We start from the raw sequence: 17,564 nt of genomic DNA on the forward strand, positions 1-17,564 counted from the left end.
TGACACTCTAATGAGATTCTGTGTTTATCTAGAAATATCTTATCATGTAATTGGTGTAAATGTTGTTTTCTATTTGTCCTCCCTGCTCTCTTCATCAAATAAAACTGCTTTGCTCTTCTCAAGTCACATCTAATTTGCGTTAGGGAACGGTTTTAATGATCTTTCCCCATTCTGTGTCTCATCCAAACATCATCAAATTAAGGAGGCAAAATGCTCTCAAAATACAGTGCTGCAGTAACTATCTGTCATGTCAGACCCCAGAGCGAATCCTCACAGTTTTTCTAAGGTCGGTTCAGCAATCCATGAAAAATACTGTTCAATATTTAATTACAGCCAACAAGAGAGTGTCCAGTGAGATGAGAGAAGCAATTTAACTCAAGAGTAGTTGGCTGGTGGGAGCCATGTTAATTGTTTATTTAGGCTTAATTGATTAAATCATAACAATTTATTCACTCAGTCATGTAGACTGGAAAAGAAAAGGTAACTCGACACTTTTTCCTCACCGATACTGACTCGAAGGATAAATGTTAAACGCTTTTGTTTTAATATAAAGCCAGGAGTTAAACTTTATTATACAAAAAAGGAAAGAAAGGACAAAAATTGGGGATGTTTATACTTTCTTTGCTCCAAAATCTTCACATACCTTCATAGACTGGCTAGTCTTAAGGAAGACTAGCCAGTCTTCCTTAGCCAGGACTAGTCTTAGCCCTAGTCCTGGCTAAGACTGGCTAGTCTTAAGACTAGCCAGTCTTAAGACTAGCCAGTCCTTAAGACTGGCTAGTCTTMMKKAAGACTAGCCAGTCTATGAAGGTATGTGAAGCATGGCTAGTCTTCCTTAAGGCTAGCATGGCTAGTCTTAAGGAAGACTAGCCGTGCTAGCCATGCTTTACAAAGCTAAATTTAGCTTTGTAAAATGCTAAATTTAGCATTTTACAAAGCTAAATTTAGCTTCCCAATCGTGTTTTTTGAGCTTGAACAACTTCTTTATATTTTATATTCTTTACAGCTATTTAAAAAAAATAATCTGGGGGTGCTGTGGTGGCGCAGGGGAAAAGCACAACCCATGCATTGAGGCCCTAGTCCTCATGCCAGTGGTCGCAGGCTCGATTCCCAGCCTGGCGACACTTGCCACATGTCTTCCCCCTCTCTCCCGTCAAACTACCTTCAAATAAAGGCCACTAGAGCCAACAAAACCTTAAATAAAAAAGATCTGATTGGAATCTCAGGCTATTTAGGGGTCAAAGCAAAGAAATGAAGTGTAGATATTATCAATATTTTCAGGAAAGACAGGAAGTAAAAACAAAAGGTTACAGTCTAAATTGCATCAGTGTCAGATACTCTGTTTATGTAAATCTGTTCCTGTGCTCTGCTGAGGTCTGTTTATTAAAACACTCATTCACCAGGTTCATTGTTTAAAAAGACAACCATGACAGAACAGAATTATTATTATTTTATATACAGGATTCGGGGGGTAAGGCCTGTAGTTACATTCTTACTTTTAAAAGTGGTGTGTTGTGGCATTGATGACATCAAGGTAAATATCTTCTCTCTATTCATAATACAGAATGCTTAAGGCAGAAAGAGCTGAAGTAGAGCCAGCAAATTCATAGAGCTTACACATCCCCTAACCACAGATACACAGGCATACCACTTATTCAGCTGTGTGCTTTCCTACACTTTCCCCAGTGAACAAAACTGTGAACTGACTTCCCAAAGGGTACATTTAGTTAAGTCTGTATTATTATTATATTCCTGTAAAATGTTCAAATGTTACTTGGAAATTGGTGGAGTCGGACATCTACAGTTGTATCTGTCAATAAGAGAAATGGTTGACATTACAGTTCAAAAAACTGTTTGTGATAAACTGCAGTGATTTTCAAACCCAACCCACAAAATAACAGCATCTCAAAAGTTGTGACCTTTCTGTTCAATAAGCAATGTTAGAAATACAGTTGAGTAGAGGTGTCATGACGGCACAAACAGCTATACTCTGCTGGGTTTTCTTTCTTCTTGATTGTGTTGAGAATCATATAAACATGCTTTTTTATTTTACTGATTGATTTCTGAGGGAGATCTCAAAACCCACTTTTGGAACCAGAGATACAGCAAATTAATCATTAAGATTCAACCAAGCTTCTAAGCCATGTGTTTATCTGTTTTGAGTTGTTGATTTTTCCATTTTCAATCTTGATTTTGAGTTTTTTTTAGGATTCCATTGAACAATTTCATCAACAAAACTGAGTGTCTGCCGTCAGCACCAATATCAGATATCTACAAGATGAGTTTCACAACAAGGATAGAATGCAGTAGTTAGATAATTCTATAGACTCTTCAAAGTTTTAAGATCTCTAATCTTAAAAGGTCAAAATGATGTTGAAGAGTTAGCTAAGATTAAATGACATAATTAGATTTTAAAATGTAATTAGTTAAATGTAAACGGATCAACCATCGGGAAACTGTAATAAAAGAGAGAAAAGAAGGAAGTGTATTAGATATTTTTCAGCAGGTGAGGAACGCAGCGCTAGAAACATTGAAGGAGAGGACGCAGCCGAAGCCAGAGCCACAGAAAGTCCTAACAATCCTGAAGGATAAGACATTAGTATCAAGAGAACAGATGATTGCCACAGCATGGGTTTTGCTCAGTGGGGCCCAAACAGGATCCCGCTCAATGGGGGATCTGAGCAGTGTAAGAACAAAGATGCCGAATTCAGAACCCGAGAGGGAATCTACAAACAGCTGCAATAAATTTCCATCAAACACTTTGATGGATTTGGTCATATCATCGCTCTGTGTGCTCAGAGTACAGAGACTGTCTATTTTCAGATAATCAGGATCATTTAATTGACGATACAGTACCTCAGCCTGGCAACATTTAAACTATTTTTCTAAACGATTCTCTGAAACATTGGATGTTGCAAAGCATTTGATGTGTGATTCTGAGCCTGGAAGCATCCCTTTTATTAAGGCAATTCTATGTCAGTATAGGAAGGATGGATAGATAGATATTACAACTCTCAAGTATTTCTTTTTTAACAACCTTTTAAATCTTTTTTTTATTTAACAACTGCATGTGACCTAAGAGATACTCATATATAAACCAGAGATATATTTTGTCAACTTTTGGATTGATGCACAAGCTTCCTGGATACTTCAGGAGACATTTGTGGAAATGAAAACCTGCCCTTTGGAGTTCAACTGATACGTTGCAGGCATTTAGCACATATCCTCTCTAAATGTTGATTATCAGTGCATTTGTGTTAACGTGGTGAAAGAGCCATGTTCAAGATGCCTCTGGTGCTGATGAACCTACTGAGATAAGGAGGAACATTTATCTCCCAAATGAAGCAAAGGTTTCTGGTTCTGATATGAGCTGGGGCTTTGAGATAAAAGAAGATGGTACTTCATGAGATGAATGACTTCGGTTTTGCCTGGAGGTTTCCCCAAGGACCCCTTTGATAGGCAGAACACATAATACTGTGTATCCTTATCACAAACCTTTTTGTAAGTCCGTGGGGTGGAAAGGAATAGGGATTACACCTCATCTTTACTTGTAAGGGCTTAGCGTACAGTGGTGCTTCACAGTTTGCAAACCTTTAAGGATTTACTGTTATATATTTGACCTAAAATATCACCAGTACTAAACACCTGAAAAGCAGAAAACAAACCTCCAAAGGACAAAAATGTTATTCACTTTATTTTTAATGGTACTTTTATATTTTATTGTTTTTATTTGATTGTTGACTGTTTCTGCCATATCTTAATATGACAGTTCAGATTACATTGTAATCAAGCTATACAGTTATAATCTATAAATGTTCCCTAACCTTAGGCAGAAGGGTCTCATTACAGTTAATTTGTGGAAAATGTAAATTAATACTCAAGAGTAGTAGAAGGTATGAGCTCCCAGCTTTAGCTCATTTGATCAAATTTTAAAAAACTCAAACTGCAACTGCCAACACACTAATTTAGTCCAGATAAACGCTACATTGCCAAAGATCATCCTTCCAAATCATTGAATTAACATGTTCCTATATCTCCCATGGCCACACATGCAGACTGCTTCTACAAATATTTGCGAGAGACTGGCTTGCTCTCTGGGGGGGTCAATGAATTCTAGCATACCATGTTAGGATGCCACCTTTAAAATATTCCCAGTCATAAAGTTTCATTGCAAGTAAACATCCCACCATGACCTTTTAGTGGTATAACAAAGTGGGAGCAACTTCATGCGGCCTTGAAATTACAGTATCTCAGGAAAGAAATTATCTCAGGAACAGTGTGTAGAGAGCTTGATGGAGTGTGTTACTATTGCCGAGCAACTGCATCCAAGCCATACATCTCCAAGTGCAATGCAAAGTGACAGACAGAGGTGTAAAGCACACTGCCACTGGCCTCTAGAGCAGCAATCTATCTGGGAATCCAATAGATGTGTCTCTGGGCAGACATCATATTAAAGCCTTTGTAATAAAAATGGTAGGTCAAAAAAAGTTCATGTATGTGCAAAGGCAAGTGACCCAGTGGTTTCTGTAATACACGATCTCTGTAATGTCACTTATAAAAGCATCTAAACATTCATCAATGCATGCAAACAATGAAGTAGCCATAAAAAGCCTGTGTCCTACATGTTTCAGATAAGTCTCCTCTCCCACACAGCTGAGTTAAGGGCTGAATTACCTTTTCTGTATGTCACCAAAATCTGCAGGGACCACATAATTAACCACTCATTTGATTCAGGTGCGTTAGCATTTAAAACAAGCATGCAGACTTTTATAGACTGGAGTCAGACACGCTTGCCTGATATTTGTTTTATAAAATAAGAATGTAAAGACAGCACATCTTGAATATATGCAGTTAATTTTAATGATGCAACTTATAATTATTGTAGATAATAATCACAAATGTTAAAGCAACATCCCCTGACAACACCGGCATCAAATAAGCAACTGTAACCGAGGTGCTAATACTAAGTTGAACACAATCCTTCACAATAAGTGGAAATTTGTCCTTAGCATGTTTTAAATACTGTCAAAACCTTTGCTAATGACCAACTATGATGTTTTTCTACTTTTCACTGCTGCTGAATTATCTTCCTAACCTCTCTAACAGCACAATTAACTTCATTTTTACTAAAAATCTTTTAGTTAGTTTCTGTTTAGTTATATCCTGAACCACCATCACATCTCATATTATTGAAAGATTACCAATCCTGAAAATGTAAATAAAATTGTACTTAATTTAGTTTAAATTAAATAAAATAGTGCTAATGCAGTTGCAGTTATGAAAATTCCCAGAAATACATCAGCGTATTTTTGTCTCTGTGAGCTGTTGAATAATATATTGCGTGTCATTAGTTTCCTGCCAACGCTTGCAATGACTGACTGATTATCTCAGTAAAACAAGCAGGAGCCGTTCTTTTACACATCACCTGAAAATATTAAATGACATGCATCTTTTCAGATACTTTGGTTAGGGTCAGTGATGACTCTTAGTCATGTCAGTTTCAGAAATTAAAGTGTCATTTCCTCGACAGACTTCAGATAAGAAAAAAAAAAACAAGTAATATTGAAGCAGATTAACATTCAGAAGCCTGCAAAAATAATCAGAAAACATGACACATTCGATGTCCATTCAAGCCTGCAAATATATCAATGTAGCTTAGATGAGAATAGATTTACACTAGTGAGGAAAATTGAGGTCAAGATTAATTTGGCTCTGGCATTTCAGGTTGACAGACTGTGTATTATTGGACAAGCTTTCAGTGTGTGTTAGGATGCTCCTACTGCTGATGTAGTTCTATAAATGGGTTTAAGCGCATCAGCGTGCGGGGTAAGGGTTAGAAATCACAAGACGTTTGCGTCTTCAGAGCCAATTAAAGTTCTCATGTTTGATTCCGGTGTACACCAGAAAAATGGTTTTCCAGGGTGCCTCTGACACAAACAAATTACTCTTGAGTCCACACACACACATATACACACATTTCTGTTTTGATGCCTTCGCACCTTTTCTTTTTTCTTTTTTCACGTGTGTACACTCCTCTCTATATTTCATTGTTAAAAGTAATTATCCTGACAGAATGCAGGGAAGTGAGAGGACGGTGTTAAAGTATGTCCCGAGGAAAGGCCAGACCAAAAATACATCATATTCACGTACTTCTAGAAAGCACACATATGCATCTGCACAAAAGCATGCATTGTTTCTACCTCATCACTGCCGTCTGTCTAATGTGAAGGCTGCTCTCTGTGATTGGATCATTTCCTGGAAGTGACTTAAGCTTGCAGGTCAGATCAATATCGTGGCGCACACATACACACTTCAAGAGATAAAAGATCGATATGTGTCAGTTCCACCAGGGTTGATTTCAGTCTGAAAGAGTCCTGTCAGTCCACCCCTTCTTTTCACCCATTATGTGTATAAGAAACTGACCAACAACTTGATCCTACCAAGAATCAAGCTGTCTTTACCATGATGTGTGCGTATTGTGCGTATTCGGTTATAAAGAAATTGATAAAATGTGTGTAGGTGTTCTTGTTTGTGGCAAAAAAGAGGATTTTGTACTTAAGCTTTGTAGCTTTGCAGAATGTAATACCTGAGAATTTAAGGTTTAAGAAAATTCTGTTCAACTTAATTCAGTTTATTTATACAGTACCAATTCATAACACGTAATCTAAAGGCACTTTGATAAAAAAGTAATTCTGCTCAATCATGTACATTCCAATTAATTCTACTTATTAAACTGTGTTTAAGTTCAGTTCATTATTCAAATTAGCTTAAAAAGTTTTCTGTCTAAGGAAACCCAGCAGTAGACAGTAGCAAATCGCTTGCATTATGTCACTAACTCTGTAGCAATTCCTCCTACCATGCATGTATGTAGCAGCAGTAGAGAGGAAAACCTCACTGTTAAAAGCAAGAAACCTCCAGGAGTTGCTGGCTCTGTACAAGCAGCCATCCGCCATGATTGACTGAGGGTTTAAGAATACAGAGCAGAATACTCATAAAAGCAACAGATTGACAGATGTAGTAGTTAATTATATGTTAATGAAAGGTAAAAAGTTTATATAAGGGAGAGAATATTTAGTTGCTGGCAGCATTATTTCAGCCGATATACTCCAACAGGAAAGGACCACAGCCAAAACAGAATGCCAAACCAGCGTAGCTTACATTAGAGACAAAAAAAAACCTGAGAAAACATAAAAGTTCATAAAACATGAATTAACAGCAAATAATACAAATTGAAGAGTAGAAGGAAGTAGCAGAGTGAAGAAAAGTGATAAGTTGGTCTGCCAGCAGCCTAAGCTTATAGCAGCACAGCTACAGAGATAGCTCAGGATAATCTAACCCTTAGATTGAGCCGTGAGCCAGGCAGAGCCACAGAGCACCGTCTTTCTGAACTGCATCCACTTCCCCGCCAGATTGGATAGCTAGAACCATTAAGGTCGCAATGTCTTGCAGCAATCTCAATGTAATTTCAAAATTTTAAACATCCCCACCTTGGGTAAAGGTTTTCCATAGTATTGATATTTTAAAATCTGTTAGGATTTATGGCAGATGAAAGTAAAATAAAAATAAAAAACTAAATAACTAAAAACTAAAACTAAATAAAGCCACTTTCTGTCACTAGCAAGTTCAGAGAACTTTCGCTACTCTATTTGCACAAAATACATAGCGAACATCTGTCCTGTGTTTTGTCTGCAAGACACATTCTGCAGCTACTGATTGTCAACTCACTACAGGCTGCCATAACTGACTCTGCCTTAGTTTGAAACTTCAGTAACGTGCCAAATTTAAAATATATATTTATTTTCATTTATGTCTTTGAAACATCAGATTATATACATTTTAAGTGCAACTATTTTTTGACTAATGGCTTAAACTTCCAGAGTATTCTCAGTTGAAACCTGAACAGTCGCATAACACAATGGAGCCTGGATTTGCAGGTAGATCGGTGGCCTCAGTCCGATATCCAATCCAAAAGTGACCTCAGTATCGAGTCTAAGACTGATATCCAATTGGATCAGCCCCATCTACAAATGCAACATAAGCTGTTTTGATTCATCCTCTTGAGGTGTTTAATCAGGTTGAGACAGAGACTCACACAGGATTACATCATAAACACAAGTTGTTTGAACACTCATACATGCTTCTCTAGAAATACACAAACCCATCTTTCTCAGGCATTTTATTCTACAAGGTAACAAGGATTGCTTCACATGTACAAAATATTTTTGGTACATAACTGTGCCCAATTTCTGGAGTCTGAACTGGTGTTTACTGAAGTCAATTGGTGTCAAAAGAATCTATCACTGAATGACCCAGGCCTTCACAAACAGAAAAGAAGAGCACCCGGAAGTAGGAAACATGGAAACAGAGCAAATAAAAGGAAGAGGTGAAGTAAAGAAAAAAATTAATTGACTGAAAGGAGGAGCGTAAAAAGAAAAAAAAACTGGGGAATGTGAGGAGGAAGAGAATGGACAGAGGGAAGGAAAAAGGGCAGAATGAGAGAAAGAAGTGACAACCTCAAATTAAATTCCCATCATGTCAGTGTAGAACAGAATTCAATAGTGTTTATTGGCAGCCCCTAGCCTCAGGGAAATTACATTCTGAAGCAGAGCATGGCATGAATGCACACACACCTCAACACATGCATACACACTCAGACACAGCAGTACACAAGTGCACACACCTATTGTACATAGACAGCACTGTGCAAGGTTCTGGGTCCAAGAAGGCCTGCTGGCTGATGCGAGGATGCAGACAGGCAATTTATCCCCTCGGGTCCATACGCCATTTACACAGCACATGTGTGACTGTGTGTATGTCTGTCCTTGTGCTATTCTGCCTACCCATTTGTGTGCATTGAAACTTTTTTTCTTCATATCCAAGATTTTCCCGCTGTACAAAAGTCTAAATTGTACCATTCAGATGGCTATGCTTCCTGTCTTCCCAATGTTATTTCCTCCACAGTCGGACTCTCTGTATTTGCCATCACGGTACATACGGAGGTTTAATATTATTGTGGCTGTTAAATGTCTACCCCCAGGCTCAAGCTGCCATAAGCATGGGGATTCAGCGTCTTTGCTCAGCCTCCAGCAGTGCCAGTAAAGGCAACTCTCTTTAATAGGATGTCGTTTAACAGTTTTATGCAGAGCTCATGTAGAGGCTATTATTGCTGATGTCTCTGGGATGCAGATTCGCTGTAAATGGATAACAGTCTGCCATTCGCTCCACTTCTCGCTCTCTATGCCCCTCTAACCCCTTACGCTCTCATTTTGAACGTTTCTATCTTTCTCCCTCCAGGAGTGCACGGAGAGGGCTTTGGGTTGCTCGGTCGAGGATCTGAAATCGCTTTTCTACTGCGAACTGTGTGACAAGCAGTACCTGCGACATCAGGAGTTTGACAACCACATCAACTCCTACGACCATGCGCACAAGCAGGTACAGAAAGATGCACCTGACAACACTTGCACTTGATCTGGCAACATATAGACAAACAAACGGCATTTTTTTTTGATTTCCTAGAGTAGAATTTGGATGTGTTACTATAGCATTTTTACATGCTGATGGAAAGCTGTGCTATTATTACTATGACAGTCTGCCCAATTGGTTGTTTCCCAGCAGAAAGAGTGTGACAACTGTAGCGCTTTTTTCTCTCATCTGCTATACAAAATGTTACAGAATTTATTCCTTGGATTTATATTTGTATTAATCAAGTACAAGATTTTCTCTGATGAAAGAACTCAAAAAGAATGAAGTATAAAGTTGATGCATCAAAAACATACAAGATTTAATCTTGCCATATCAGAAATACTTTTTTAACTGTACTTTATTGAAATATTTTTGATAACTCAAATTTTCAACCCTTTAACAGGAAAAAACCATTAAGCTATTGCTTTATATAAAAATTAATCCCCTTTAGGTCTAAAGCACATCACACTACAGTCTTTACTTTCCATCCATCAATGCGTCTCTTGTTTACAGGGCTTCCGTTGTATAGCTGCTTACAAAAAAGGGCAACTCCAACTTCAGCACATTTTTTGCATAAATCCCAGTCTTATTTTATGAACTGGTCCTTTAACCGAGATCCAGCTCTTCACTGTCTTTCATAATCACTCTGCTGGTTTGTCCCATTTCCTGCAGAACACAAAGAGAAAACTTTAGTCTTCTCTTGTGATGAACTTGAGCTGGAAAAAAAACAGAAGAGCACCAAAGAGAAAACTGTTAAAGTTGAATGAAAAATAGTTCAAGCAATGGACAAATAAACAGTTATCAGAACAACTGGAATACAAAAATTATATGTTAAGTTCTTAAGCCACAAGAATATTCCCTTCTGCCCTAACAACTAATTGCTATGCATCTAGTACACGAGAATGCTTTTTATTTATTCTTCCCTCACTTTATGCTTTCTTGAAAAAATAAATGATCATTGTAAAGTATACCATGTCGTTGTTAATCGTGGTTAAAGCATAGCTTTGTTATTCTGATTTGGACAAGTTGAAGCCAGAGGACCATTAGACAAAGGTTTTCTCCTCCTTCTACATCCATTTCACCTCCAGTTTGGACTAACAAGCTGAAGGTTCTGCTGATAGCCCATTCTCCTAAAGCTATCTGTTGTCATGCCAAGGCATATACTTGCGCGCTAAAGCGCTCAGACATGCACTTACCCTTGTACACTTGTCCGCAAACACAAGGCGATCTCTCAACCAAGCCAAAGCGCTTCCCACTTCTGAACGCCCACACTGTGCATCATGAAATAAACATTGAGTAGGGGCCGTTCCTCCTCTGTCATTGTTCTTTGGAAATGAATTGAGGCAACTGCAGGCCAATGTTAATGCTTTGTTTTAGCCGACGGCAGGCACATGAAACGAGCTGCATGCGGCACTGAGCTGACAGCAGCTAGGGGTGCTGTGTGAACACACACACGGACACACACACCTCCACACACACACACACACACACACACACACACACACACACACACACACACACACACACACACACACATGCAGAAATAAGAGGATGCATGTACACTCTGCCTGCAGAGCAGACAACAGATGAAATTCTAGCTGAAGACAGTTTCCCTGCAGGAGTATTGGCTTTGGTGAATGGAAGCTGATTGCGTTTGCTTTGTCTTCTTTTTCTAGTCATCGATTCCAGGGTAAATATGTCTGAATGCAGGGCCTTATTGGTCTTTACTGCTGATTATATGCATTGATCTTTTATGCATTGCATTTATTTTTTTTGGGGAAAAAAAAGCAATCAGCTTATTAGCATGTCTCCTCTAATGCCTTCCAGAACCACCCCTTATGTTCTCCAAGTGGATTGGAACCAACTTTGACTCATCCATAGTTGAGCATTTCTTAAACGTGTTGACAAAACAAAACAAATACAAATTAACATAAACATAAAACATTAGTACACATCTAAAATTCTGGACCAGGAGAAGTATTTGAAATGAATTTGTCAAATTTGAAGTTTGATGATGCAAACAAATTCTTTAAGAGACAAAAACCAGTAATATGTATGTGCCTAAATGGTTCCACTGTGTAATTTTTTTCCCAATCCTTGAGTTCCATCACTGTGCATATTAATTTATTTCAGAAGTTAGAAAGGTGACATACCTCAGCCAGATGGCTAAAAGAAGCAATGAGACGTTTTTATTGGAGAGCAAAGAGACTCAAGGTTAACCTTTAGAGTTATAGCAACTACAAAACGGGGTTTTTTTTTCCCAGTTGAGGAGTGAACAAAAAAAATGAGATACTAAAGATGTTGGAGATGTTGGAGCTCCACCTCCACAAAAACTCCTAAAGGTTTCCCATCAGTCGCTGCTTTAATGAACAAAAGGTTGTGTAATTAAGTGTATGATTATGCAAAGACTTTAACAAAAAAAGTACTCATTTGTCCTTACCACTTCCTGTAAATCTTGTGCATTTTTTTAAGTTGAGGAAAATTCCAGAAGCACATTGCAAAAAAACAGATTAATCAAAAGAAAAAATAGAAATGTAGGCTTTATTTTCAGATGTTGCATTGCACATAAGTCGTGACTAATTGTAATAATGTTGCTTTTAATATCTATATGCTTTTTTTATGAAAACAACAGATGTTGGTTTTAAAATTGTCCATCAGCTGTAGGTTTTTAGTTTTTTCTTTAACCACCTTACTTTCTTTCTCTTCTTTGTCTATTTTAGTTCTCAATAGATTTCATTGGATTCTACTGATTACTAAAGGACTCTGTGCTTGCAAAGTACTAGTTTACATGCTTTGTTTTTATAAGAGAAGAGCATTAGGTATTTGTCCTCATATATTTGTTCTCTCACAGACTGGTCTGTTTAAATTAATGATTGCTACAAACAGTATTAGTGCAGAAACTCCGATCTTTTCTCTTCTCTTGCTTCTTTTTTTTTTTAACCACAGTCGTTCATCATATACGCCTCTTTAATTCAGCATGATTAATAATACCCACAGAATAAGCTTGGCATCATAACCGCTCACAGCCACACAAATGACGAACATCCGCACCGCTCAGGCATCCACATGTATCAGAGATCTAAAACCCGCAGTCCTAGTGGCACACGCATACAGCTATCCTCAGTGAGCGCAGAGTGGGAGGTTAAGCATCACTCGATAATGTAAAAAGACACCAGCTTGTGTAAGACTCAGCTGAGATTAACCTGACAACTGTCAGTTCCTGCATTAGATCCAGCTTGCAAAAAATGAGTGAGTATATAAATAAATCTGATGAGTGAGGAGCTAATCTGATGAGTGCATGTGTGCGACACGTATTGTATGGGCAGATAATAAGTGTAACACAATCTAAAAGTACATCTGGCGTAATCCTGTTGGAAATTACACCTCAACATTCAATTCACAAATATATGAGGTAAACAAACCCTGAGTTCACAGGGAAGAAAAAATAAAATATACTGGAAAGCAAGAGAAAAAGCAGTGCACAAGGTTGCATCTATTCCCAAACTCCTGAGTCGCATCCCTACCCTTCAAACGTACAAGGAGACAAAAAGTCTGTGCACACACACACCTGCCAAGCATGGATAAAAGAAGGATTAAAGCATGTCAGAAAAGGAAACCGGAGTGAGGGGCATGAATCATTGTTTCCCTGGAAGAACCAGTGCACCCATTGCTACAGCTCCACATAAATACCCTTGTATAAACACACAATCTTGTAACACACAGCATCACCCACATAGATATGACCAAGTTAATTGACCTACCACATTAGAAAAAAATAAAAAACACTTAATTTTGCCCCCCCACCCTCTCCAATCTCCTCACCCCCAAATGCCTCTTTTATCCGTGTTTGACATTATCAAACAAGCAGAGATGATGCCTCATCTCACTCCCACATACAACTGTTTGTCAAAGCCCTTTTGGCAAAACATTGTAAGTCACTTGTTCCCCTTTAGCACTTTTATTCAATGTGCAGGAATAATGAAGGAGTCTATTTTAAGCCCTTCACAATCTGTAAAAACACTGAAAACCTGACGCCATAACATTTTAAGCAAGCATATCTTTTTTTTTTTCCTCCTCTAAGAGCACTGAACAAATTACGTCTTCCCCTCCAAAAACAGTTTGGATTCTCCGATATGGCTTTAAAATGCATTATGGAGCATAGTGACCTTTTAGAGTTTCACTGCCTGATGTAGGCTGTCCGCGTGTGAAGGTAAACCATTTACTTTCTTTTTTTAGGTAAGCTAATCGTATAATGAGAATACTGTTCTCTCCTCAGGGGAAAAATTAAACGAAGGAACTCTTTTCTTTATATAATTTGTCATGTTATAGCCACAAACTTCAATGTATTTTGTTGGAATTCAATTTTAAAGACCATCACAAAGTAGTTCTAATCAAAAAGCAGAAAAAAGGATACATGCTTTTATTTATTTTTATTTTTTACAAATAATTTAATTAAGCTTCAAGTATACAAGACTTTCACTTTGATACAATTTAGGGCAACCAGTTAACTTTAGAAGTCAGTTATTTAGTATTTATTTAATCTTAGCATAACTACAGTTGGTCTGTTGCCATTCGTGATTTCATGATAAAGTAGGTTTGATTACATTGTGTTATACCTGATTTGATATGGACTGTATGTAACTGGCTCTGCATCAAAAATTAAACATTAGTTTTCACCAAAAAAAGTAATCATTTACCACCCTTAAATTATGGTCAGCAGATCTACAATGTCTGTGTTGCGGTCAAAGTAAGGTGGCATTATGAAGCAAAAAACAATAAAGAAGCACACCGTGAAAAATCCTCACAGCAGACCATCAAAAAGAAAAGAAATGAATTTCTTAGAAAATAAAATACCAAAACATGTCAAGACTTTAAGGGAACAAAGCGCTGCTGTTCTGCTGTGCTCCTGCTGGATTACTTTACATCTGAGTTAGCTTCAGTTGAATGTCATTTTTGTTCTGCTTTTCATAAAAATTTTTATTCTGGATTTGCCATCTATTTTTATTTTACAGTTGTGGACTTCAATTGTCATTTTATTAAAATTTTTGAGAGGCATTTTTGAGAACAACTAAAATATTTGTGGTTGTTTCCAAAGCAGTAAATCAGTGGAGCAATTTTCTTAAACTGAGCTGCAAGGTGGCTGATTATTTCATGTAAAGTTGTGCGGTTGGTTTAAAGCGAGTAAAATACAAGCTAAAGTCGAAAAAAGGCCCAGAAACAGCATCAGTGACTCCTTCTTGTGAACTGCTTCTGTAGGGCGCACTTCACTATTTGGTAGTGTTTTGGGCTCAAGCTGAGTGTTAAAGGAAAAAAACATTTTTTCCCCCAAGCTGAATGAAGTTAATTGCCCATGAGCTTTGGGGGAGAACATCTGCAAACAGAGCTCACTGACAGCTTTGAAAGACAGCTGCATGCAGAGAACCTCTAAAACTAATTTCTCTCGCACTCCTTTCCCTCTGTCATCTTCATTCCTCCCCTATCACCCACCCCCTTTATTTGTCCGCTTCCCGCAGAGGTTAAAGGAACTGCAGCACAGAGAGTTTGTTCGCAACGTGGCCTCAAAATCATGGAAGGACCAGCGCAAACAAGAGAAGGCTCTCAGGCGTCTTCACCAACTCGCACAGCTGCAGCAAGAAAGCCAGCGGTGAGCGGGAGGAATGTGCGTTTGCGTGTGTTTGTGTGTGTCTGTCCAACTGCAGCAGTCTGTGTGTAATGAGACCAGTGGCAGGAGTCCAGAGGGGTTAGAGTGCGTCACATCCAGTCAACGATTCTTAGACTTGATGGATGCAAGCGCAGATTTGAGAGCACTCAGCTGGCCTAGATAGGCCACAGGTGAAGTAAATATAACATAAAGACACATTCTTGCTGACACGTGGAGAGTGGATGATTTGTAGGTGAAGGAGATGCAGCAGTTTTTTTTTGGTTTTTTTTAGGAGGACGAGGAGTGGAACAACTTACAATTAATGATATTGGCGAACAAAGTGTATAAATGAAACTTGCCTGCGGGTTTGGAAGTGTACGTTGCTTAATAATCATCTTGATTGTGCTTATTTTCTTTGCTATTAAATTGGAGGGGTTCAGAAGCAGATGAAATAAGTGGATGACATTGATATGAAAGAAAAACTTTTTTCACTTTTGTGTTTGTTATTCATGTCAGATTAATCTCTTGAGATTGCATCAGTATCAGCCTCTGTGCTACAGTAATAGCACATACCATGCCATGTACACAATAATAGTAAAATGTTTGTCTTTATATTTCTGTCCATAACATGAATCATCTTGTGAGTCCGTTAGTGAAGGCTGGTAAATTTATTCTGGGTTCAGAGCATATTTAAATTTTTTATTTGCATCTTTCATTTTTCATAGCTTCAAATTGCATTTCATTAGCCTAATAGCATAATCGCCTAAGTATTATTTTTTTTAATTGGGACTTAGGCAATTATGCCATTAGGCTGACGATTTGTTAAAACATGAAATATCTGTAAATAACCGCAACTTTGGTTTAGATTTACTCACAAAAACTATCAACCATAACTGCCAAACCTGTAGATTCCCAAAATCATTTAAAACAACCTGTCTTACAACACGAAGTAGACCAAAACCAACACATCCTGCACAGATCTAAAACAAAAACAATTGAGACCACATGAAAAATAAAATGACTATCAGTTTGGAGAAAGTTTTAAAAGGCATTTCTAAGGCTCTGGGACTGCACCACACCACAGTGAAAGCAATTGTCTGTAAATGGAGAAAATGTTGAACCTTGATTAACCTTACCAGGAGCAGAGAGCATCAATTACTCATCCAAAAGATCATAAAATAACCCAGAACATCATCTAAATCATTGCAGATATCGTAACATGGGATGTTTCACAGGTTGACCCCATTCACAATTACAAAAGAATAATTAAAAACAACTAAATATTACTTTAGTAATTCACAAAGCTGAATCTTCAAATTTTTTGTTTGTTTATACATTAATGGTTTGAGAATGTGAGATAAACGGCAGACACTGCTATTTTTCCCTTTGGAACAAACGGCAGTGTTCCTCGTGGATTTGCATGCTGGGAATTTTCCCTTTTTAAATGCACCGCTTTCTTTTTAACACAACCGTATATCACAATTGAAAAGAGGATCTGCGTTAATGTTGTGAGCTTTTTTTTACCTCACAAAAAAGCTCACAACATCTCATATATTCATTCCTATGCTTGTTCATGATTGAGTAAAGCAGGCCAAACATTAGCATGATTATTTCTCATGCGCCTCATAAATATAAATAACTTGGCAAGGGTGGCATTAGCTAAGCCTGTCCTGAAGTTGCAAGGGTGTGCTCTGGTTTGCTTTTGATGTTTCATTTTGGCCATTAATTACCTTGTTACCTTCTAATTCAGAACCACAAAGAAATGAACTGGACTGCACCATTCTTCCAGAGATTTTATCATTCCAAACTTCTGACTTAAAATGGTTCTCTGCTGTCATTTAATTCCATTTTATTTTAACAAGTTTGTGCCTATGAAGCATTAAGGGTATTATCCATCTGCCCAAGTCAGTGACAAACAAAAATACCTTAAATAGTTTCTTAGAAAGAATAATTCTTAGAATTATTTCTAAGATTGCAGTGAAAGTTTTTTTCTGAGACCTCAGCTCCCAGGCGTCTGTATCCCACTGCTTTTCTGCTGCAAAATTTTTACTTAAATGTTATACGAAAAACATTTCGTATACTGTCAAAGATGGGTAAGGGGGAACTTTGTTTTTAAATGGGGGGGTATTTTGTAAAATTGACTTTTTTGAGCATTACATCATGTTATAATGTTATTCTCGCATGAAAAAAAATACCTGGAGTGTTGCTTTCATTATTTTATATTTGCTTGAGAAATGATTGAATCTCCTATGGCAGCCATTCAGGGGGTGCTTGCTCTCACTGAGCACTCCTTTTCCACACAGCTCTTACTCTAGGCTGTAGTCTCCAAGTCGAGCTTCAGCCTCACCGAGCACCCCTACCCAGCAACCCCGCCACTCACCTCCTTCAGACTAGTGGCAGCAGCAATAAGCAAACACTTGTGCATCTGCTGAGTTTATCATGAGAACTACTTCAAAGTGCA

The 17,564-nt window shown here is 37.9% G+C and overlaps 1 protein-coding gene across 3 annotated transcripts in view; it reads left to right on the top strand.

Annotated features, from left to right (window-relative positions):
* Positions 1 to 17,564, top strand: part of znf804b (zinc finger protein 804B) — a 67,734-nt gene that overhangs the window by 45,110 nt on the left and 5,060 nt on the right. Inside the window, exons 4-5 of one of the 3 annotated variants that reach the window (XM_008432595.2) lie at positions 9,295 to 9,432; positions 14,976 to 15,106. In XM_008432595.2, coding sequence (XP_008430817.2) covers positions 9,295 to 9,432; positions 14,976 to 15,106 — 269 coding nt within the window. Of the gene's footprint in view, positions 1 to 9,294; positions 9,433 to 14,975; positions 15,122 to 17,564 lie in introns of those variants that run through there. The other 2 variants (XM_017309727.1, XM_017309726.1) reach the window with 2 other exon arrangements.

This window comes from Poecilia reticulata, linkage group LG16, assembly GCF_000633615.1.
Source record: "Poecilia reticulata strain Guanapo linkage group LG16, Guppy_female_1.0+MT, whole genome shotgun sequence".
NCBI lineage: Eukaryota > Metazoa > Chordata > Actinopteri > Cyprinodontiformes > Poeciliidae > Poecilia > Poecilia reticulata.